This window comes from Erinaceus europaeus, chromosome 5 (genome assembly GCF_950295315.1).
Source record: "Erinaceus europaeus chromosome 5, mEriEur2.1, whole genome shotgun sequence".
Taxonomy (NCBI): domain Eukaryota; kingdom Metazoa; phylum Chordata; class Mammalia; order Eulipotyphla; family Erinaceidae; genus Erinaceus; species Erinaceus europaeus.
In genome coordinates, this window is record NC_080166.1 from 47,671,477 (window position 1) to 47,695,550 (window position 24,074).

At 36.6% G+C, this 24,074-nt stretch overlaps 1 protein-coding gene across 6 annotated transcripts in view; it reads right to left on the bottom strand.

Moving 5' to 3' along the window:
• The window catches only part of RNF180 (ring finger protein 180), a 165,810-nt gene that overhangs the window by 117,407 nt on the left and 24,329 nt on the right, over positions 1-24,074 (bottom strand). For 3 of the 6 annotated variants that reach the window (XM_060191284.1, XM_060191283.1, XM_060191285.1), the window contains exon 2: positions 7,904-8,038. The exons of 1 other annotated variant lie outside the window; for it this stretch is intronic. In XM_060191284.1, the coding sequence (XP_060047267.1) occupies positions 7,904-8,038 (135 nt within the window). Of the gene's footprint in view, positions 1-7,903; positions 8,039-20,781; positions 20,830-24,074 lie in introns of those variants that run through there. 2 more of the 6 variants (XM_060191282.1, XM_060191288.1) reach the window with 2 other exon arrangements.

A 24,074-nucleotide genomic window follows, 5' to 3' on the forward strand; every position in this document is an offset into this window, starting at 1 on the left:
TTGAAGGTGGTAGCCCCCTTCTTCCTTATAGACATGTTGAGACTGTTCATCCTAAATTCCTGTTGCTGTTACTGGGGAATTCGCTCAACTGGTAGAATATCTAAATCTCATGCCTGTGGCTCCTACGTTGAACCCTGATATCTCTTTCTCTCATAAAACTCTCTTTTTATTTCTTTGTTGGGAGATTCACAGTTTACAGCTGATAGTAAAAAAAAAAAAAAGAAAAAGACCAGTAGATTGTACATGTGTAACATTTCTCAGTTTTCCACATAACAATTCAACCCCTACTAGGTCCTCCTCTCCAATCATGTTCCAGGTCCTGAACCTTCCTCCCCACCCCAGAGTCTTTTTGGTGCAATATACCAACTCCAGTCCAAGTACTCCTTTGTGTTATACATGTATGAAATAAATAAACCCTTGGAAAGAAAAATAAATTCCTTGTTGTATGTCTTACAGCATGCCAGAGGCTGGAAAACTGAAGCCTGAATTTCCCAGATTCCCTTACAGCTCATTTCGCACTTGACCTAGTTTCCAGCTAATGGATATGCTTGTTAAATATTACAAAAGCAAAGTGATGACTGTTCTTGTGCTGTTTCTTTAGCAAGTGTGGTTAGGTGATACTTAACTACTTTTGCATCAGAAGTTACAATGATCCCTGAATGTAAGAAGCTGAATATAAGAATTCCATTTTCTGCCATTTATAACCACTTTGTAGGGCTAAATAAGTGAGATTCTCAAGACAACACTTATTGATGTTGTTTCCCCAGTCATGTTGTACTCATACTGTTGTGAGGACAATTTCATGGCTAAAAGGAGTATTTAAAAAAAAAGGTAGAAAAACTACAGGGCTTATTTAGTGGGGACAGATTATAAGAGATTTAGTATCCACTACATAGAAAATGAGTTATAATTATAGTATATGGTTGAAAAAGAAATAAACCAGCTGCTCAGGATGTGAAAGCAAACATGCCTAGCTCAGTTTTGGTATCCAGTAGATGAAATTAAATTTTTACCTAAGAATATTGTTAAATTTCATAAACAAGCATATGACATAAAAATGAATAATGAAGTCATTTACATTATATTATAAACTTTTTCTCATCAAAAAATACAACAAATAATTAGTATTTAAAACAGATTAAAAAAAAACCTTTCAAAAATCAAAGCAAATTTAGCAGAAAAATAGGTAAGAAAAAAAAAAAGGATTCCATACTTCTTAAGCTTTTCCATAAGATTGAAGAAACAGGAATACTCCCTTCCACCTTATATAAAGCCAACATCACCCTGATACCAAAAGCTGATAGGGACACAACAAAAAAGGAAAACTACAGACCAATATCTCTGATGAACATAGATGCCAAAATACTGAACAAGATCTTGGCCAACCAGATACAGCAGCATATCGAAAAGATTGTTCATCACAACCAAGTGGGATTCATCCCAGGAATGCAAGGCTGGTTCAACATCCGTAAGCCAATCAATGTCATTCACCACATCAATAAAAGCAAAGCCAAAAACCACATGATTATCTCAATAGATGCAGAGAAAGGCTTTGACAAAATCCAACACCCACTTATGCTCAAAACTCTACAAAAAATGGGAACAGATTGGAAATTCCTCAAGATAGTAGAGTCTATATATAGAAAACCTATAGCTAACATCATACTCAATGGACAGAAGCTGAAAGCATTCCTCCTCAGATCAGGGACTAGACAGGGCTGTCCACTGTCATTGTTACTCTTCAACATAGTATTGGAAGTTCTTGCCATAGCAATCAGGCAAGAGAAAGAAATCAAAGGAATACAGATTGGAAGGGAAGAAGTCAAGCTCTCACTATTTGCAGATGATATGACAGTATACATATAAAAACCTAAAGAATCCAGCAGAAAACTACTGGAAGTTATTAGGCAATATAGCAAGGTATCAGGCTACAAAATCAATGTACAAAAATCAGTGGCATTTCTTTATGCAAACACTAAATCTGAAGAAGAAGACATCCAGAAATCACTCCCATTTACTGTTTCAGCAAAATCAATCAAATACCTAGGAATAAAGTTGACCAAAGAAGTGAAAAACTTATATACTGAAAACTATGAGTCGCTACTCAAGGAAATAGAAACTGATACCAAGAAATGGAAAGATATCCCATGCTCATGGATTGGAAGAATAAATATCATCAAAATGAATATTCTCCCCAGAGCCATATACAAATTTAATCCAATACCCATCAAAGTTCCACCAAGCTTCTTTAAGAGAAAAGAACAAAACTACAATCTTTTATATGGAACATGAAAACACCTAGAATTGCCAAAACCATCTTGAGGAAAAGAAACAGAAATGGAGGCATCACACTCCCAGACCTTAAACTATATTATAAAGCCATCATCATCAAAACAGCCTGGTACTGGAACAAAAATAGGCACACAGACCAGTGGAACAGAACTGAAAGCCCAGAAATAAATCCCCACACCTATGGATATCTAATCTTTGATAAGGGGGCCCAAAGGATTAAATGGAAAAAGGAGGCTCTCTTCAATAAATGGTGCTGGGAAAACTGGGTTGTGACATGCAGAAGAATGAAATTGAACCACTTTATCTCACCAGAAACAAAAATCAACTCCAAATGGATCAAAGACCTGGATGTTAGACCAGAAACAATCAAATACCTAGAGGAAAACATTGGTAAAACAGTTTCCCACCTACACCTCAAGGACATCTTTGATGAATCAAGCCCAATTGCAAGGAAGACTAAAGCAGAAACAAACCAATGGGACTACATCAAATTGAAAAGCTTCTGCACATCCAAAGAAAGTATTAAACAAACAAAGAGACCCCTCACAGAATGGGAGAAGATCTTCACATGCCATACATCAGACAAGAAACTCATCACCAAAATATATAAAGAGCTCAGCAAACTTAGCACCAAAAAACCAAATGACCCCATCCAAAAATGGGCAGGGGATATGAACAAAACATTCACCTCAGAGGAGATCCAAAAGGCTAACAAACATATGAAAAACTGCTCTAGGTCACTGATTGTCAGAGAAATGCAAATTAAGACAACATTAAGATACCACCTCACTCCTATAAGAATGGCATACACCAAAAAGGACAACAGAAATAAATGGAGAAGCTGTGGGGACAGAGGAACCCTTTTGCATTGCTGGTGGGAATGTAAATTGGTACAGCCTCTGTGGAGAGCAGTCTGGAAAACTCTCAGAAGGCTAGACATGGACCTTCCCTATGATCCAGTAATTCCTCTCCTGGGCTTCTACCCCAAGGACTCCATAACACCCAACCAAAAAGAGGTGTGTACTCCTATGTTCATAGCAGCACAATTCATAATAGTTAAAACCTTGAAGCAACCCAGGTGCCCAACAACAGATGAGTGGCTGAGAAAGCTGTGGTATATATACACAATGGAATACTATGCAGCTATCAAGAACAATGAACCCACCTTCTCTGACCCATCTTGGACAGAGCTAGAAGGAATTATGTTAAGTGAGCTAAGTCAGAAAGAAAGATGAGTATGGGATGATCCCACTCATCAACAGAAGTTGAGGAAGAGGATCTGAAAGGGAAACTAAAAGCAGGTCCTGACTAAATTGTAAGTAGGGCACCAAAGTAAAAACCATGTGGTGAGGGGTAGACATGCAGCTTCCTGGGCCAGTGGGGGGTGGGAGTGGGTGTGAGGGATGGGTCACTGTCTTTTGGTGGTGGGAATGGTGTTTATGTACACTCCTAGTAAAGTGTAATCATATAAATCACTAGATAATTAATATGAGAGGGGGAAAATTAATTGTATGTCTCGACGTTTTTAAAACACAGACTGAGTCTTTTTAATATATAGGATGTGTATTTGATGTGCGGACTCTCTCAAAAGCCTAGACCAAGTAGATCAGAAGCAACCAATAGCATAGCTATATACAAGATACTGGGTACTATACAGCAAACCCTAACAAAAGGACTTTTCAAAGTTAACCCAATTACCAAATAATGTGATGATAACATTAACTATCGATTGTCTTTTTGAACCCTAAGACAGCAGGAACCTCACATCTCCACTATAGAGCCTCTACTTCCCCCAATCCTGGAACCATTGGATAGGGCCCACTTTCCTATATGCCTCTCCCAATCCATATCAAATAATATTGCATCTGCCGATCACAACCTAATCAACACAATGATTGCCACCTCAACATGCTTCAGCTGAGACTGTGTCCAGAGACTTCATGTGTGGAATGACAACCCTTCAGCTTCATTAGTCCGGTGACACCTTTCCTTACATAGTATTCTCTAATTACATCCAAGGTGGTTCACTTTCTAACAAAGACCCAAAACCTAGATATAGACCAGGTTCCGTGAGAGAGAGCATATGTTCACATGTAACCATAAACTAGGGCAAATATATACCTGAAAGCAGAAGTATACTAGAGTTTGCAGTGAGTACCCCCCTAACACTTCCTCTCCACTTTTTCCAGCTTTGGGTCCATGATTGCTCAACAATTTGTTTGGCTTTGTATGTTAACTCTCTTTTCAGTCACCAGGTTCCAGATGCCATCAGGATTCTGGCCAGGCTTCCCTGGACTGAAGACCCCACCAATGTGCCCTGGAGTTCCACTTCCCCAGAGACCCACCCTACTAGGGAAAGAGAGAGGCAGACTGGGAGTATGGACCGACCAGTCAATGTCCATGTTCAGCGGGGAAGCAATTACAGAAGCCAGACCTTCTACCTTCTGCAACCCACAATGACCCTGGGTCCATGCTCCCAGAGGGATAGAGAGTGGGAAAGCTATTAGGGGAGGGGGTGGGATATGGAGAATGGGTGGTGGGAATTGTGTGGAGCTGTACCCCTCCTACCCTATGGATTTGTTAATTTATCCTTTCTTAAATAAAAAATAAATTTAAAAAAAGGATTCCACAAAATACAAACAGGTTCACATGGGTAATGGGTAAATATATACCTACCTGGTGAGATCTCTCTGGTCCTCAGTTGATTTTTACAGTTTACAAAATTAGACTTAAAAGGTTTTAAAATGTGTGTCTGCATACATACAAGCCCATACTTAACTCTTCCAAAACTGCTCTAAAGCAAATCTAATCACTAGTTTGTTTACATTTTTCTCTCATAGCTCTTGTAAAAACTTAAGCTACACTTGGTCTTTTTTCAGCTAAAGTTTAAATGCTAGAAGACTAGAATGTTTTTTCAGTCGTGTTTCATTCTCTTCCACAATGCTATGGCACGAGGGATCTATCTTTTGTACCTTAGTATCTCTATCTTCCTCAATGATTTACTATGAGGTATAAAAATACATACAGCACTTAAAACAAATTAAAAACATGATGTACTGCTGAACATTGATTAGCATGACTAAAGTCATAAGGCCTGAAAATATTAGTTGTTGCCAAAGATATATAGCTACTAGTATTCTTATCATTGCTGTTGTGTGAACAGTCACTTCAAAAAAACTACTAGCAGTTTCTTTTTTTTTAAATTTTATTAGTGAGTTTATATCGACTTACAAATTTATAAGATTACATGGGTATAATTCCACACGTTTCCCATCACCAGTTCTGTATCTTCCTATCTTCCTTTGGAAGCTGTGGTAGTTCTCCCAAGGTCACAGATATGCACTGACTATTATTTCTATCTGTTTAAATTTTTATATATTTGCCCAGTTTTTGCCATGGCCTCATATTCTCTTCTTTTTAATTTTTTTATCTTTATTTATTAAATAGAGACAGCCAGAAATCAAGAGGGAAGGGGGTGACAGAGAGACAGAGAGACACCTGCAGCACTGTCTCACCACTCACAAAGCTTTTCCCCTGCAGGTGGGGACTGGGGGCTCAAACCTGATGCTTTTATTAAGTCAAAATTAGTAACTCAGATGCTCATTGGTAGGAGAATTGATATAAACTGTGGTATATTCATAAATGACATAGTGCTCCCTAAAACGATAACCACTATACATAAAACATAAATAAATCGTTATAATACTAATAAACAAAAAAACTCAGGTGCAAAAGAGTACATAGCATATGATTCTTTTATTTGTTTATATATTTATTTATTGCCACCGAGTTATCACTGGGCTTGGTGTGTGCATATAGCCATTTTTAATTTTTCTCTAACAAGAGGCTGAGATGCAAAGAGAGAAAGGAGGGAGAAAGAACAGACATCATAACACTCCTCTACCACTCATGGAACTTCCCCTGCAGATACTCCCATATGTTGGTTCAGGGTTGAAACTAGTTTCTTTGTATAGTGATATGTGCATCTAACCAGGAGAACCACCTGGTGGAAGGTCGAGGACTAGAAAAATTAGTCTGTGATGATAACCATCAATATAGTAGATCCCTGTGAGAGGCACAGTGCAGTCTAAAAAACAGCAAGACAATGGGGGGGGTAATACAAATACTGTACATCTTAATCTGATTCACAGAATGAATGGGATTTATCAAACAGTACTTACTTGCTCTTATTTTGTATAAACACAATAAAATACTCTTATCATGGAGCCTGAAAAGTTAATAAATTACAGTATCAATTGCACATCTGTTGATACTGCCTCTTTCACACTGCTCCCAGAGAACTTTTTTCTTTCAAATAATTTTATTGAAGAAAAATAATTTACAGAATAGTTGTTGATGCATGGGTACAATTCCTGACCTCTGTGCTATGGATTTGTACACCATATTCACCAACAATCCAAGTCTGTCTTCACTATCTAATATTGTGTACATGAGGCCTTCTCCTAACTAGCCCCATCTCCCCTTAGTCTAGAGTTCTTTACATTGCTACAGTACACTTCAGCCAACCTAAACTCCCCAGTGTATCTCTTTTCTTTCCTCATTTTACACCTCATTTTACACCTCATTTGTCCTTCTCCTTCTGGCTTATCTTACTTAATATGGTTCCTTCAAGTTCAAGTTCCATTGAATATATGGGAAAGGAGATTTCATCATAACTTATAGCTAAGTAGAAATCTATAATATGTAGAACATATATATATTATATATATGTTATATAATATATGCATATGTTTATTTTCATCTCATAATTTTCCTAAGCACTCATCCATCATTGGCCATCTGGGTTACTCCAGGTTTGATTTGAGCCTTTACAAATGATACTGCTAAGAATATAAAACAGTTTTACATAGTTATCTTTGGATAGATATTTTTATGTTATTTGGATAGATCACTAGTTCCTAGAAAATTTTATGGATTTTCTGTTATTTTTCTTTTATCACTTCCTTGGGAGATTATTAGTTTTATATACATTTTTTATGAAGATAAATGCTTGTAAATATTCTGGTTTCCTATTGACTTTTAATTTTTACACAAACTTTTCTTTTAGACACATATAGAGTTGAAATAGTAAGTAAACAACTCTAAATAGGTATTTATTTCTAACAAAAATATTTATTTATTCATTTACTTATGAAAGAATGAATGAGAGAGAGATAACAGGAACATCACCTTGGTACATACAATGCTAGAGACTGAAGCCAAGATCTCATGATTGAGAGTCTAACAGTACCCACTGTGCTACTTCTCAGGCTGTTATCACAGATTTTATATTTTTAAGGATATTGAGTTTACTTGTGTGGTGATGACTAAAAAGTTTATTCACAATGGGGCTAAAAAAAACCCATATACTATTACCTTAAACTTTTATCTATGATGCAACATTTAAGCCATTTAAGGTCACATTCATATCAGCTAAAGGTAAACTTTACTGTAGAAAGTGGAATATCCTTTGAATACCAATTTGAAATGCTTCCAGTAGGTAAGTAAAATAAGATAAAAACCTATGTCAGATGTGAAGAGATATTGGTACACATATGTGTGCATGTCCACAATGTTCCAATAATAGGAAATTGAATACAGCAGTACTCACCTCAAATATTTGGTTCTCAAGATATGTCATGAAACAGCCAGAACGTGCTATACATTTCCTACATTTCCAACAACGAAGAATACTTATTTCTTCTTGATTATGATTTTTAGCTACCAATTCTTCACTTCTTTTCATCTGTGGGAAAATTAATGTAATTTTAACATCAAGCTCTGTCACAGAAATTTTATTTTCTAAACCCTAAACATAGATTAGTTATATGTAGAGCAAAAGGAATATAAGTAGTATTTTTAAGAGCTTACTGGTTTGGGCTAGAGGCACTTTATAAGCTATGTCTAGGGCTGAATTTTTCATTGTTATGATTAAGACAGTATGTTAGTGATTACTAACTTATTTTCATTTTTTGTAGAACATTTCATTTGTTTTCTATGTATTTCTGCCTGTCCTCACTAAGAGTGGTAAAAGGTTATTGCTAAGGAGTCAGGCGATAGCACAGAGGGTTAAGCACATGTGGCACAAAGCACAAGGACCAGCATTAAGGATCCCAGTGAGCCCCCAACTCCCCACCTGCAGGGGAGTAGCTTCACAGGCAGTGAAGCAGGTCTTCAGGTGTCTGCCTTTCTCTCCCCCTGTGTCTTTCCCTCCTCTCTCCATTTCTCTCTGTCCTATTGACCAAGGACGACATCAATAACAACAACAATAATAACTACAACAACAATGAAAAACAAGGGCAACAAAAGGGAAAATAAATATTAAAATATTTTTTAAAAGGCTATTGTTAAAGAGTCAAGTAAGTTGCTGCAATAAGTTTTTAAATGTATTAACAAATAACTAGTATATCATTGCAAATATAGTAATTTGAATATCTACAATTATATTTTAAAATTAATAAGGTTTAGTCAGTTGCAGATAATTATTTGAAATTCAGAAGTACTTACAGTGATTTCAAAAACATTTTATCATGACTTAATAATTTCTTTTGCAATTTGTATTCAGTGAATAGTTAGCACTCCTATATCCTGTGCTATGTATGGTCAAATGTTAAGACTTTTAGAAAAGGCCAATAAATTTTGTAGTCTATTTTTAGGCCTGCTATTTTATGCTAATAACCTAAGTTGGGCAACTGTGGGTAATAGTTTAGCACTAATAAGTATTCCAAGATAGGAATAGTATATTTAATAGCTTATTTGATAATTATTCATTACATCTTTAAATATACATTAGCTTTTTAGGTTATTCACAAAAAGTCTACCTACTTCTTTTTCTACATTTCCTTATCTGTTTATATTTTTACTCATAAACATTTATGGAGAAGTAGCAATATACCACACAAAGAGTTAAAACTGGGGCGTTCCATGTTCAGCGGGGAAGCAATTACAGAAGCCAGACCTTCTACCTTCTGCAACCCACAATGACCCTGGGTCTATGCTTCCAGAGGGATAGAGAATGGGAAAGCTATCAGGGGAGGGGGTGGGATATGGAGATTGGGTGGTGGGAATTGTGTGGAATTGTACCCCTCCTACCCTATGGTTTTGTTAATTAATCTTTTCCTAAATTAAAAAAAAAAACTGGGGCGTTCAAAGAAGAGTAAAACTTAAGTCACTATGCAGTAGATCAAGTGGGAAACTTTTTTAAAAAGGGAAGATAAAGCTCTGCCCCCATAAATTTTTACTTATTCTGAGATTGGGAAGGAGTTAGGAATGGAATGGACACTTTCAGTTCAATGAAACTAAAACAAATGTCTTCTTTGTTAAACTTTTGAAGGAATAGGAGCCCCTCCAGATAATCATAGCACTCCACCACAGTAACCCATTAAGCAGTGGAAAGTTCATCCTAAGGAAAAGTTGCTCCTAGTGAAGCCCAATCAAGGAAAGATGGCCAATAGAGAAAATTGAAAACAAGAAGTCATAGTTGGGAGACAGAAGAAAATACCATCTCCATCTTCACCAAGAGGTAAAAAGGCATGACAAAACTCCAAATACACAGGAGGTAGGTATAAGAAAAAGAAGACTTCAATACATCACTCTTTGACAATTTTAGAGGAATAGTGGGAAAGTCCAAGGTCAGAGATACAAGGTGTGACCAGACAAATAGAAACAAAGAACTAAAGATGTCAGTAGCTGAACTAATGACCAAGTAGCTAAATTAGAGGACAAAATAATAAATCAAGAGGCCACAACAACTGAGTTAATTAATACAAATGAGGGGCACAACAGTAGAATGATGGAGGCTTAAAAATCGAGTAAGTAAGCTTGAGGATGAAGCAGGGAACACCTTAAAAGTCTTTAAGGTAGCACAAGGAATTTTTGGGGTAGATCTACAGTGTAACTGTAGTAGTATTCACATGTATCTACACAAAGTCACACAGAACTAAATACACACATAAATGCATGTAATCAATGAAATCAAAGTTAGCTGCTTTAAGGGACACACATGATCTCACTGTAAGCCTGTAATTCACAGTTCATGACTGAATTACAACAATCTCAAGGCTTAATAAGGATTTGACAAAATACATTAAAAACTCAAAATGTTAAGTTACAGTATCTTTGCCAAGTAACTGTCCTGATAAATTTGTATAATCCTCCATGACACCTCTTTGCTATTATTGTAGCTGAATTTTTATTAAAACCTTATCTAAAAACAATTTTGTAATATTTTCAACAAAAGAAAATTAAAATATTATGTAGTCTCTCCTATCTAAAAAATGAGGGATGGGGCAAAAGTTCTGGAGGTGAATCCATGCTTGAATAATAACCAACATATTACACTACAACAGAACCAACAACTAAATATTACAACAAACAAGCCCAGACTTAAAGACAGATCATTTTTAGAATGAAAATAACGATAAAGAAAGTATTCTGAAGGCTGCAAGAGAAAAATAGAGTCACTTAGAGGAAAACCGCTATGATCTGCAGATTTCTCCACTGATTTTTTTCACTTTACTGGAGGGGGGTGTTAATGTTTTATAGCACAGCTGTTGACATTTAGGTACAACTTCTCATCTCTCCATAATAGGTGTCTGCAAGACACACTATGCTCCCCAACATAGGTCCTTTGCAACCAGGACAGAAGAGCCCTTTTATCCTATCCCTTTCTCTTCCCCCAGAACCTTTTGGTTTGGTGAAATGTATCATGAGGGGCCAGGTGGTGCTTATACTACAGTGCTTATACTACAGTGCACAAGTACCCAGGTTCAAGTCCCTAGTCCCCACCTGCAGGGGGAAAGCTTCACAAGTGGTGAAGCAGGGCTGCAGGTGTCTCTCTGTCTCTCTCAATCTCTATCCCATTTCAATTTCTCTGTCTCTAGGCAATAATAAATAAATTTTTTAAAAAAATAAAAATTAAATAAAAAAGAAATATATCACAAGTCCAACCTTGTATTTTCCATTACTGCCCTTGCTGAAACACATCTTTTTAAATATTTATTTATTTCCTTTTTGTTGCCCTTGTTGTTTCCATTGTTGTTGTAGTTATTGTTGTTGATGTCATTGTTGTTGGATAGGACAGAGAGAAATGGAGAGAAGAGGGGAAGACCGGGGGGGGGGGGAGAGAAAAACCTGCTTCACTGCCTGTGAAGTTACTCCCCTGCAGATAGGGAGCCCGGTGATCCTTATGCCGATTCTTGTGCTTTGCACCACGTGCACTTAACCCACTTCACTACTGCTCAACTCCCACTTAAACACATTTTTAGGGAATTCAGTCTCTACTGAAAAGCTTGAAAGTAGAGTCATTCATGAAGAGGAGAGAATTCATAAATAGAAAAATGACCATGATATCTAAAACAGATTAAGATAAAGGGGAAAAGGTATAGGATAAATGAAGAAATATAACAAGAAATATCTGTTTCTGTTATAGAAGTATGCAGAAGTATAACTGGAACTCCAGAAAGTGAGAAGACAGTACAGAGCAAAGATAACATTTAAGGCAAAAATAGTGGAAAATTTTCCAAAACCTGGGGAAAACCAGGTCATAGAAGATCAAAAGCCCAACAGAACATTCTAATTTCTAAACACAAAACAACATATACCAATACACATCCTTGTAAAAGTATCAAATATTAAGGACAGAAAAACAATGTGAGTTGCTAGGGATATGAAAAAAAGTTGACTGAAAAGGCTGGCATTATGAGGCTCTTGAAATATTAGGTAGAAATCATGGAGGTCACCAGGAGCAAGTAAAATGACATTTTCAAGTTGTTAAAAGATAAAAACATCCAGTTATAAATAATTGATCCTACAAGATTATCAACACAGTACAGGTGTGTGTGTGTGTGTGTGTGTGTGTGTGTGTGTGTGTGTGTATGTGTTTTCTCTCAGATACATAAAAGGTAAAGAAAGGTGTTTTCCAAGTCTAGACCTTCCTTACAAGAATTAGTGAATGAATCCCACAAGAAGCTGAACATACTTAACAGTGAACAAGGAAATAATGAAACAGATCTAGAAGCACAGACCATATAGTATTATGAGACAATTACGAAATATGAGAGGAAGAAAAAAAAAAGTAGAAGCAATTCAAGCAAGTGACAATTGACAGGACAGAAATCTTTAAAATATTTTTATTAAAGTGAGAAAATCACTATGAGAAACCATCCATAAGAATTGACAGATAGAATCAAATTGGAAAAGAAACAACAAAAACATAAAACAAATATTGGGTTGTTGGAAAAGTCATGACAGTTTTGCACAGAAAAACAAAAATAAATCATGACTTATTTATTTATTCCCTTTTGTTGCCCTTGTTGTTTTATCATTGTGGTTATTATTATTGTTGTAATTGTTGGATAGGACAGAGAGAAATGAGAGAGGAGGGGCAGACAGAGAACGAGAGAGAAGGAAAGACACCAGAGAAATCAAGAGAGGAGGGGAAGACAGACACCTGCATCACCACTTGTGAAGTGACTCCCCTGTATGTGTTGAGCTGGGGGCTTAAACCTTATGCGGACTGCTATTCCTCTGACAGAAATGGAGTCTTTTACAGACATTGACCCATTAAATATGGCCATTAGATAAAAAGAAAGGGGGAGATGTCAGGAAACTGTGAGGATGTGGTTGAGCTTGGCAGGGTTTGACCTGAGGAGTGCGTCTATCCTGTCAGTCTTTCTCTCTATGGAGAGGTTGAGCAAGGAAGGACAGGAGTAACCCCAAAGGTTTGCCCCATCTTATTAGACTCCCTGTCTCACAAAGCACCCTGCATTCCTGATACTATGGCCATTAGATAAAAAGAAAGGGGGAGATGTCGTAAGATTGTGAGGAGCCCCCAAATTTTCCGACACAGGTCCTTGTGTTTTGCACCTGCACTGTCCAATTCCCTCATCATGACTTTTTTTGACAACCCAGTATCTATAAATGTGAATGATCTAAACTCACCAACCAAAAGATAATGAGCATATACCTCATAACTTCTCCTTTTTTTTTCTTTCTCTTTTTCTTTCTGCCATCAGTTATTGCTGAAGCTTAATGGAAGCATGATGATTCTACTGTACCTGGTGGCCTTTTTTTTTTCTTGGGGGGGGGGGAGACTACAATGCTGTTTACTGCTCCTAAAGCTTCCTCCCAGCACTTAAGGTCTGAAGGTTTGATCTCAGGTCTTCATGTATGGTAACACTATCTGGTGAGCCACCACACTACCACCACCCCATAACTGCTTGATCCAGTTAGGTTGTTTCCAGTCCTTTGCTATTAAAACCAGCAAACGATTCCTTGAAAGAATAAATAAAAGAAATAAAAACACTGGCTAAACTCACCAAGAAAAAACAAGAACAGTTATAATAAAAATAATAAGAAATGAGAAAGTTGAAATTACAGCTGATGATGAAAGAATAATAAACACTTCAACAATCTAGAGGAAATGGATACCTTTTTTTTTTTTTTTTTGCCTCCAGTGTTATCGCTGGGGCTCACTGCCTGCACCACAAATCCAATGCTCCTGGAGGCTATTTTTTTCCCTTTTTGTTGCCCTTGTTGTTTTATCATTGTTGTGGCTGTTATTATTATTGTTGTTATTGATGTCACTGTTATTGGGTAGGACATAGAGAAATCAGGAGAGGAGGGAAAGATAGACACCTGCAGACCTGCTTCACCACTTGTGAAGCACCCCCCTACAGGTGGAGAGCCGGGGGCTCAAACCGGGATCCTTATGCTGGTCCTTGAACTGCACTACTGCCCAACTCCCAAATGGATACATTCTTAGTTACATATCCTGCGGAGCTTCACTCAAGAGTCAATCACCAGTGCAGAAATTGAAGCCCCAAGCAAAAGTCTTCTCAAGAACACAAGACCAGGCCCAGAAGGCTAACCTAATGAAATCTTTGAGACTTTCTTTTTTTTTTTTTTTTTTTTCCCTCCAGGGTTATTGCTGGGCTCGGTGCCTGTACCATGAATCCACTGCTCCTGGAGGCCATTTTTCCCCCCTTTTTGTTGCCCTAGTTGTTGCAGCCTCGTTGCGGTTATTATTGCCATTGTTGGCGTTGCCTTGTTGTTGGATAGGACAGAGAGAAATGGAGAGAGGAGGGGAAGACAAAGAGAGAGGGGGAGAGAAAGATAGACACCTGCAGACCTGCTTCACCGCCCGTGAAGCGACTCCCCTGCAGGTGAGGAGCCCGGGGCTCGAACAGGGATCCTTACGCTGGTCCCTGCGCTTTGCGCCACTTGCGCTTAACCCACTGCGCCACCGCCCGACACCCTATCTTTGAGACTTTCAAGGAAAAACTAACATTTATCCTCCTCAAACTAATACAAAAAATGTACTGGGGGAAACATTAATACTCCAATACCTGAAGTAGGAAAAGATTCTAAGAAAAAATATAAACTATAGACCTATATAGACTGGCAAATGAAATCTAACAATATATAAATTGAATAATCTGCAAAGACCATGTGGGATTCATCTCAAAGAAGCAGGGTGGATCACTTTCACAAATCAATCAGCATAAAACACATTAACAACAAGAAAAGTTAAAAATAACATGGTTATAGCAATTGATATTCAAAAAGTATTTAACAAGATCCAACATTTATGATAAAGACTATTAAAATGGGGATAGAATAAAAATTTCTCAACACAATAAGGTTATATATAACAAACCAATGGCTAACATCACAATCAAAGGGAAAAAACTGAAAGCTTTCCTGTTTAAAATCTTGAAATAGACAAGAGTATCTACTCTCAGTTACTGTTCAACTTAGTCCTAAAACTATGACTATTTGCAGAACGTGCTAATATATCTAAAGAATCCCAATGACATTACCAAAAAAAAAAAAAAAAAAAACAACCTACTAAAAATCAAGTCAAGTATCAGAATATAAAACCACTAGCATAATTCCTTATTTAAAAAAAACATAATTCTATGGCATTTCTATACACACATGTAGAGTCAGAGAAAAAGTTAATGAAGGAAGCAATCCCAATTACAAATGAACAACAGAAGAATGAAAGACTTATAATGAAATCTACAGTAGACTGGTAAAAGAAATAGAGGAGGACACAAATGGAAAAGGGTCCCATCCTTGTCCATGGATTGGAAGAATAAATATTAATAAATTTGCCATCCTACCAAAAGAAAGCAAAAGATACAATGTAATCTCTATCAAAGTCCCAGTAACATTCTTTAAGAACAAATTATGTAAATGTATCTATAAACAAAAAAAACATGAAACCAAAGCACTGCTGATATAAACAAAAGAAAACCCCACAAAACAAATAAAATATCACTACCATCTTGATATTCCTATCACTTTATGATATTCCACAGTACTCTGAGTATTTGAAAAATAATGTTTCTCAAGATAAGAAAACACTAAGCAGAACCTGGACTGGAGTTGGTGTATTACACCAAAGTATAAGACTCTGGAGTATGTGTGTGGGGGGAGTACAGGTCCTGGAATAAGATGGTAGAGGAGCTAGTGGGGGTTGTATTGTTATGTGAAAAAATGAGAAATGTTATGCATGTAAAAACTATTGTATTTATTGGCGACTGCAAAACATCAATCCCCCAATAAAGGAAAAAATGTTAACAAAAAAAAAAGAAAAAAGAAAAACAATGTTTCTGAGTTAGTCATATCTTACCAATATTTACATATTTTATTACAGAATATCAAAAAGTCATTTGTTAACATCACACCAAACAAACACACAAAAAAAAGTTCTCCGAGTATTGTGCAGCAGACAAAAGTTAAATAAAAATGGAGTCAAGATTTGAATACCTTGAAGGCCTGAAGTCATAAAATAGATTTAACAGGCAAAATATGATAATTTGGTGATGCATTTAATGGCAAGAGGAAAAAAGAAAATGAAATAAGTGGGATTACATCAAACTGAAAAACTTATTTAAAAAAAAGATTGAGGTGAGGAGAAAGCTCACACAATAGAATGTACACTTTATTGAATGTGAAGACTTGGGTCCAAGCTCCTGGTCAAAACATGGAAGCAAACAGGAAGTTTCATGAGTGGTGAAACAATGCTGTGGTGTCTCTCTTCTATTTTACCCTCTCTGTCTCTTACCCTCTCCTCCAAGGTAAAAAAGATTTCTCCAAGAATGCAAATCACACCATTAAAAATGGACAGAAAATCTGTACTGACATTTTACCAAAGGAAACATACAGACGGTCAACAAACACATATAACAGTACCCATTATCACCTATTAGGGAAATACAAGTCAAAGCCGTAAGTTCCCATCCATCTCACTCCTGTGAGAAAGGCTTCTATCAAAAAAGGCCAGTAATAAATACTACTAAGGGTATGGGGAAAAAGAAATTCTGGAACACTGTAAGTAGTAGTGCCAACTAGTCTAGTTTCTATGGAAAATAGTGTGAAAAGTTCTCAAAATATTAAAGATGAATCTACCAAATGATCCAGGACTCTAAGGTATAAATATCTGAAGAATATAAGTATGTATTTTAGTTTTAAAAGGCAAGTGCATACATATACTCATCACAGAACTGTTTATCATGACTAAGATATACAAACAAGTGTTCAAAGGCAGATGACATATATATATATATATATATATATATATATACATAAGTTAATATTAGACATAAAAAAATTTGAAATCTTGCCACTTGTTACCATATGGGTGGAACTGGAAAGGGGCCATGCTAAGAGAAATGTAAGTCAGAATGGAAAGAAAAATAGCAGATGATCTCACTTATATGTGGGATCTAAGGAAGCAAAGGAAGAATCAAGACAACAATGTCAAACAAAAACAAATTTTTAACTCTGGCTGCAGAAATAATATCACCAAAAAGAAGGATTTGAGAGAGTGGAGAGTGTCCAATGAACTGTGTTTTAAAGAGATGTGAAATTGTACTCAAAAAGTAAAGTATAACCAATGTTACTCCAATACAATACAATATGGTAGAAGACACAGGTTCTCAACATACTAAATTTTGTTTGAAGCTCAAATTTTATCATTTTTTAAACATACTGCCAAATTCTCATATCTGAATAACCATATATTATCAATAATTTATGCAAAAAATGGTGTGCCTTCCTGTCTCTATCTGAGAGAAAGAGAATACTCTCAAGAGCATTTATATTACTATACAGAATATAGTAAGTAGCCCAGGAAGTAAACTATAATGGCTTTTACAGAAGTGGGCTTTGGAACCAGTGAATATTCAGATTAACAGAAAATCATATGTAATAACCTACACAGACACTGATAATTTTTAAGTGTGTTACCATGTTACCCTTGTTGATTTTTGATGTGAATATGTTTTGAGTACAGAACAACTACAACAAAATGAGCTTGTTTCCATTATTTTTTTTTTATCATGTTGAACTTCTTTATTTTTCCTACTTTACTGAAGGGCAAGGGTGGTTAATGGTTTACAATACAGTTGTTGACACATAGGTAAAATCTCTCATCTTCCTGTGATAGGGGTCTGTAAGACATTCACACCTTCTAACCTAAGTCTTTTCCACCATCACACACCAGGATCCCATTGCCCCTCCCACCCATCCTTTTTTCTCCTACCTCCAGAATATTTTGCTTTAGTGCAATACACCAAACCTAATCCAGCTTTCACCTTGTGTTTTCCCTTACTCTCCTTGTTTCTTAAGTGCCAGCTATGAGTAAGATCATTCAGTACTGGCACTGCACTTTTATTGTAAAAACGAGGAATGTAGTGAGTACCCCCCCCCAACACTTCATCTGCACTATTCCAGCCTTTAGGTCCATGACTGTTCAACAATTTGTTTGGCTTTGTATGTTAACTCTTTTTTTCAGCCACCAGGTTCCAGATGCCAGCATGATGCTGACCAGACTTCCCTGGACTGACGACCCCACCTATGTGTCCTGGAGCTCTGCTTCCCCAGAGACCCACCCTACTAGGGAAAGAGAGAGGCAGACTGGGAGTATGGATCAACCAATCAACGCCCATGTTCGGCGGGGAAGCAATTACAGAAGCCAGACCTTCCACCTTCTGCAACCCACAATGACCCTGGGTCCATACTCCCAGAGAGATAGAGAATGGGAAAGCTATCAGGGGAGGGGGTGGGATATGGAGATCAGGTGGTGGGAACTGTGTGGAGTTGTACCCCTCCTAGCCTACGGTTTTGTTAATGTCTCCTTTCTTAAATAAAAAAAAAGAAAAAATCTAGAAATCAATGGGAGAAGTATGATAACTATATAGGAATGATGCCAATATACAACCTGTTTTTTTATCTTTTTTAAAGATTTATATAACTATAACATAAATATTCATTAATAAACTACATATTAAAAACAGAAAACAAAAAGAGGAATGAACTCTGAAGATGAATCAAAGATATGTTTGCTTATATAAGACCTGCATATCTCCTTCTTAAACACTAGTTTCTTAGACAATGAAAGGAATGGTAAAAATTACATACATTTGTAATTTATATAACCGAATAACAGTTTTAAGGAAAGATATAATAGTTTTCCATAGTGTGTATTCATATGTAAATCTGAGAAATTATCATCTGAGTCTACATTTTTATACCAAGAAACAGCTTTTCATTTCTACAGATGTTTGAAAAATCCAAAAGTTATTCTGATATAGCTAAACATGTTTTATTTTAAACTATTTACTATTTGTCCACTCAATTAGATGGGGGTCTCTCCCTCCTACTTTTCCTAATGGAAGAGACAAGTCATCGATGACTAGAGGCAATATAGGGGCACTGTTATGCTCAGGAAAGGACAGTGTGGCCCTTTTGTGCTCTATTCATTCAGAAAATTTCTACAGAAACAACAGATAACTTCTGAAAATAAAGTCTTTAAAAAATGTTTTGGTGTTATCTTTATTTATTTATTTATTGGACAGAGACAAAAGCTGAGAGGGAAGTGGGTGATAGGAAAAGAGACAGGGAGACATCTGCAATGCTGCTTTACCACTTGCAAAGCTTTTACCATTCAGGTGAGGACTGAGGTTTGAACACAGGTCCTTACACATTGTAACGTGCACTCAGCCAGGTGTGTCAACACCTGGCCCCTGAAAATAAAGATTTTAATAAAAGGCAAATTACTTATATGACCTAAAGAGAAACTAGGCTATGTCTCTATATAAAAGTGCCCAGAACAGTTCTGACTGAACCAAGAGCTAATAGCAAAAAATAAATTCATATAATTTTCCCCAAAATTAATTTTAAGTTCCGTTTTGAGGCTACAAATATTTATTCAATAAATAGTTTGAATACCTACTATTTAAGTCAGGTAATAGAAAGAAAAACAAAGACATGTGAAATCATATGGGTTTACCAGCTTTGACCATAGACAATGAACTCAGACTGACAGGAAATTGGGTTATACAAGATCTTGTGCCAAACAGGAATATACATGGGCCCTTGGTCAGTTGTGGTAAACAACTGTTTTTGTTTTGTTTTTCTTTGCTTTTCAAATTTGGGAGCCTCTCTCTGCTCTAACCCAGCTTTCAAGTTCTGTTCTTTACTGTGACACCATCCTTATAGACTAGTCTAGTCTGCTCTATGTTAGCTAAGACAAGCCTACCTCCATATTAGCTATCAAGCTCAAGCAAAGATTACTAAAGTCCTGGGCCCCTAGAGACTTACTTATCTAAAATAGACACCCTAGCTTTTTCTACCTCAGGGTTCCTACTTTCACAGGCTCTATTCCTACTCTTTGGTTCCTGTTCATGAAACTTTTTCCTGTTTAATATCTTACTGCCTTTCAGCCACCAAATTGCAGATGCTACTATCATTACATCTTGACCTCCCTGGGCAAATTACTTCACCAATGTGTCCCAGAATGTCACCTCTCTAGAGTTTTACCTTCTTAGGTAAAGATAGAGACCAGCTGGGGATATGGATTGACCAGCCAACATTCATGTCCAGTATAAAAGCAATTACAGACCCAGAATTCCTTCTTTCTGTGCCCCATAAAGAATTTTGGTCCATACTCTCAGAGGGGAGAAATGTTAGGGGAAGATGACAAGAATTCTCTGAACCCCAATTCCACAGGGATCCAAAATGTTTGTGAGCAGGAATCTTTGTTTTTGATGGGTCTCTGAGAGGGAAGAAAATTTGGAAAACACTAGAGGAAGTCAAGCACTATTTCTGTGATTTTTGAGGGAAGAGAACAAAGAAACGAAACCAGAATTAGTGCTAGGTATAGAAAGGAAGTGAAGGCAGAACTGTAGTAGATGTAAATAAAAATGGACACAAAATTATATATGTACATTTTTAAACCATATCTATGACCATGGAAGAACTACAACAGTTTCTATTGAAGGGAGAGAGGGGCAGAGAACTCTGGTGGTGGGAATGCTGTGAAACTATACCCCTATTATAATTTTGTAAATCATAAATAAAAATTTCAAAAAATAAAATCATACCTCAGAATACCCAAAAGAAAACATATGAGTTTCTAAGTCAGGTAAGAGAGAATGGGTAGAATTCATTGTTCTCAGAAACACCTAAAGAACTGACCTTAAAGTCAAGTGAAGACTTCATACCCCAACTACTTTGTGAGGGTTCCTAAGAGGGTAAATTAGGGATGAAATAAATTCATGAGAAACATATCAATACAGTATGAATCATAGTCCTAACCAAAAGTTGATAGTAAATAGGTAATTTGGCATAGATTTTATTAAATGCTTACATTCTTTTGATGACTTAGGTATCCATAATCAAAAAATGTATTTGGATGAGAAAATGGTACCAAAGATAAACATAATGACCTAATTTCAAAATCCTTTCTGCTTCTGGGCAAAAAAAAAAAAAACTAGTCACACAAAGAAGCTTTTTATTAGATATAGCTATACCACGTTAGAGCAAAAGGTTGCCAGGAAACAGATAAAAGGAAAATAGATAAAAGGACTAGATATATCTTATAAATAAAACACAGACCTAGAAGCCAATATACCAGGGTTTATTCATTTTACTTTATTTATAAATCACCTCCTCCCTCCATTTAAAGGGGGGGATGTTAAAATCCTAGAGCCTTTACTATGTTCTGTCCTTCCTGAAAAGTCTCTGTCTTGAGTAGTCTATGTTACTTATGATTCTGCTAAGTACTCATGTTATGTCTACCAAGTACTAAATTCCACCAAGTATTATCTAAAATACACATTTGTTTATTCCTCTCAATTGCAAGCTCCTGAGAAAAAGAGCATAAGTACTGCTTCAAATCTGTAGTCCTTCATATCACATGCCTTGTACATGGCTCATATACATTTTCCTCTACTTAAAATAGGATTATATTCCAATAAATTCATCTTAAATTGAAGTATGGTTTCAACTGAATGTGTACTGGCTTCACACAAAAGTAAAAAAAAAAAAACTTACAAGGCTCATGGAAAGAGAGGCCAGGCAGTGGTGAGCCTGGTTAAGCACATACACTGCAGTGCACAAGGACCTAGGTTCAAGTCCCTGGTTCCACCTGCAGAGGGAAAGCTTCACAAATGGTGAAGTAGGACTGCAGTTGTCTCTCTTTCTCTCTCCATCTCTATCTCCCTCTTCCCTCTCAATTTATTTCTGTCTCTACCCAAGAAAAAATAAAAATAAAAAATTACAAGGCTTCAATATTCTGCCACTTATTTATACAGACTCCTGTGCTAAATATGAATATACATGGGATTTACAGTTAATAGTATCTATATACTTTTCCCATATTTGGGAGCTACTCTCTGCCCTGATTCAGTTTTCTAGTCCTACTTCCAACTCTGACACCATCTTCCCAGACAATACTTTTTAGCTACATGTTATCTGTCAGGTTCAGGCAAAAATTAGTAGAGTTATGGACCCCATGGACTATACCTAAAATAGACTTCCTAGCTTCTTACAACATGAAGACCCCAAATCTCATCTACTCTATTCTTATCTTTAAGTTCTTGATTATTAAACAATTAGTTCTGCTGTGAATCTTAATGCTTTCCAGCCACCAAATTGCAGATGCTATCATGATGCTAACCTGAATTCCCTGGGCAGATGACCTCACCAATCTGTCCTGGAACCCTACTTCCTCAGAGTCCTAAGCTTCTTGGAAAAGACAGAAATAGTCTGGGAATATGGATCAACCTGTCAATGCCTGTGTCCAGCAGAGAAGCAATTACAGAAGCCAGACCTCCCAACTTCTACATCCCACACTATTAACTGACACAAAATGCATAAATATGCAATCTAAATCTATAGTAATTCCACTCTAAAATATTTACACAATTAAAAATGCTTTCACTGTGTAAAGTATAAGGAAAATGAGTATTAGGACACAAGAGTTGAATTTGTGGGTTTTTGTTTAAAAGTAACATCTGATTATACTCCTTTCAAATCCTCTTCTAGAATGTTGGCCAGCAACATCTCCCATCTGAATAGTGCTTCTATACAGAAGGTCTGGTCTACTCCTAGGGTGAGTCCCAATATAATCACAAGAGTGGATTTTGTTTTATAGTTCTGTTATCCAGATTGCCAAATGGTCAATAAAACACTAGGATTTGGCCACCACACCAGATCACAATATAGTGATAATGGGGTTAGGGCTTGGAAATGGAGCCAGGGATTGGAGATATGTGAGCAGGCATTAAAAAGAAATTCACAGTGAGAAGTATATACAATTCCATGTTGTTCAAGAATTAATGCTACTTATTTGTTTTTATTACATAACATTTTGTAAGTATTTGCTTCCTTAAGATTCCAGTACAGATCTTATTTGAAGTATTTTGGTAATTTTTTTTCTGATTGAAGCTGAAATACAGCTTTGAATACTAAAAATGCATTCATTCAACACGTACATGAGTAAAGAATTAAAATACACACCACGATACAAATCTGTGTATACCCATGAGTACTACCCATGCAAAATACCTATGTTGATACTGGTAGAATTTTTGAAGGTGACACAATTCAATTAATAATAACAACTAGCCACCAAATACCTTCAAATGTGATTTTAATGCTAAGTTCTAAGCACCAAAGCACCTTTTATAAAATATCCATTACAAATAAATCAACCTGGGAAGGAGGCTGGTGATGGTGCAACTAGTTGAGTGTACATATTACCATGTTCAAGCCTCTGGTTCCCACCAGCAGTAAATCAAGGCTGCAAGTGTTTCTCTTTCTCCTTCTTTAGAAAGAAAGGAAGAAGGGAAGAAAGACAGATGAAAGAAACAGAGGGAAGGAGGAAACTAAAGAAGTGAAAGAAAAAGTGAAAGAAAAACATAAAGGAAGGAAGAAAAAAGAAAGAAAGAAAGAAAGAAAGAGAGAGAGAGAGAAAGAAAGAAAGAAAGAAAGAAAGAAAGAAAGAAAGAAAGAAAGACCACCTGGAGCAGTGGATTAGTCATACAGGAGCCAAGCCTCAATGATAACCATGGTGGAAACAAAAAGTAAAATAGCAGCCGGTGGTGGCACACCTGGTTGAGCACATGTGTTACAATAATATACAAGGACCCAGGTTTGAGCCATTGGCTCCCACCTGCAGGGGGCAAGCTTTGCAAGTAGTGAAACAGTGCTGCAGGTGTCTTTCTCTCTCCCTCTCTATTTCTGGCTATCTCTATCCAATAAAATGAACATAATTTTTAAGAATACTTTAAAAAAAAAGTAAAATAAGGGGAATGAGTTAAGAAGGTAACTTGAAGGCAGCAAACAGACAGATTCTCCAAAAATAGTCAATTCAAATCCTGGGAATTCCAAATGGAAGCAGGATTTCCAGGCCTGTAGGAGATAAATTATAGAGGAGGGGACAAAGAGGTACCAGAGTGGAATACTATAACTTATCTATAAACGAG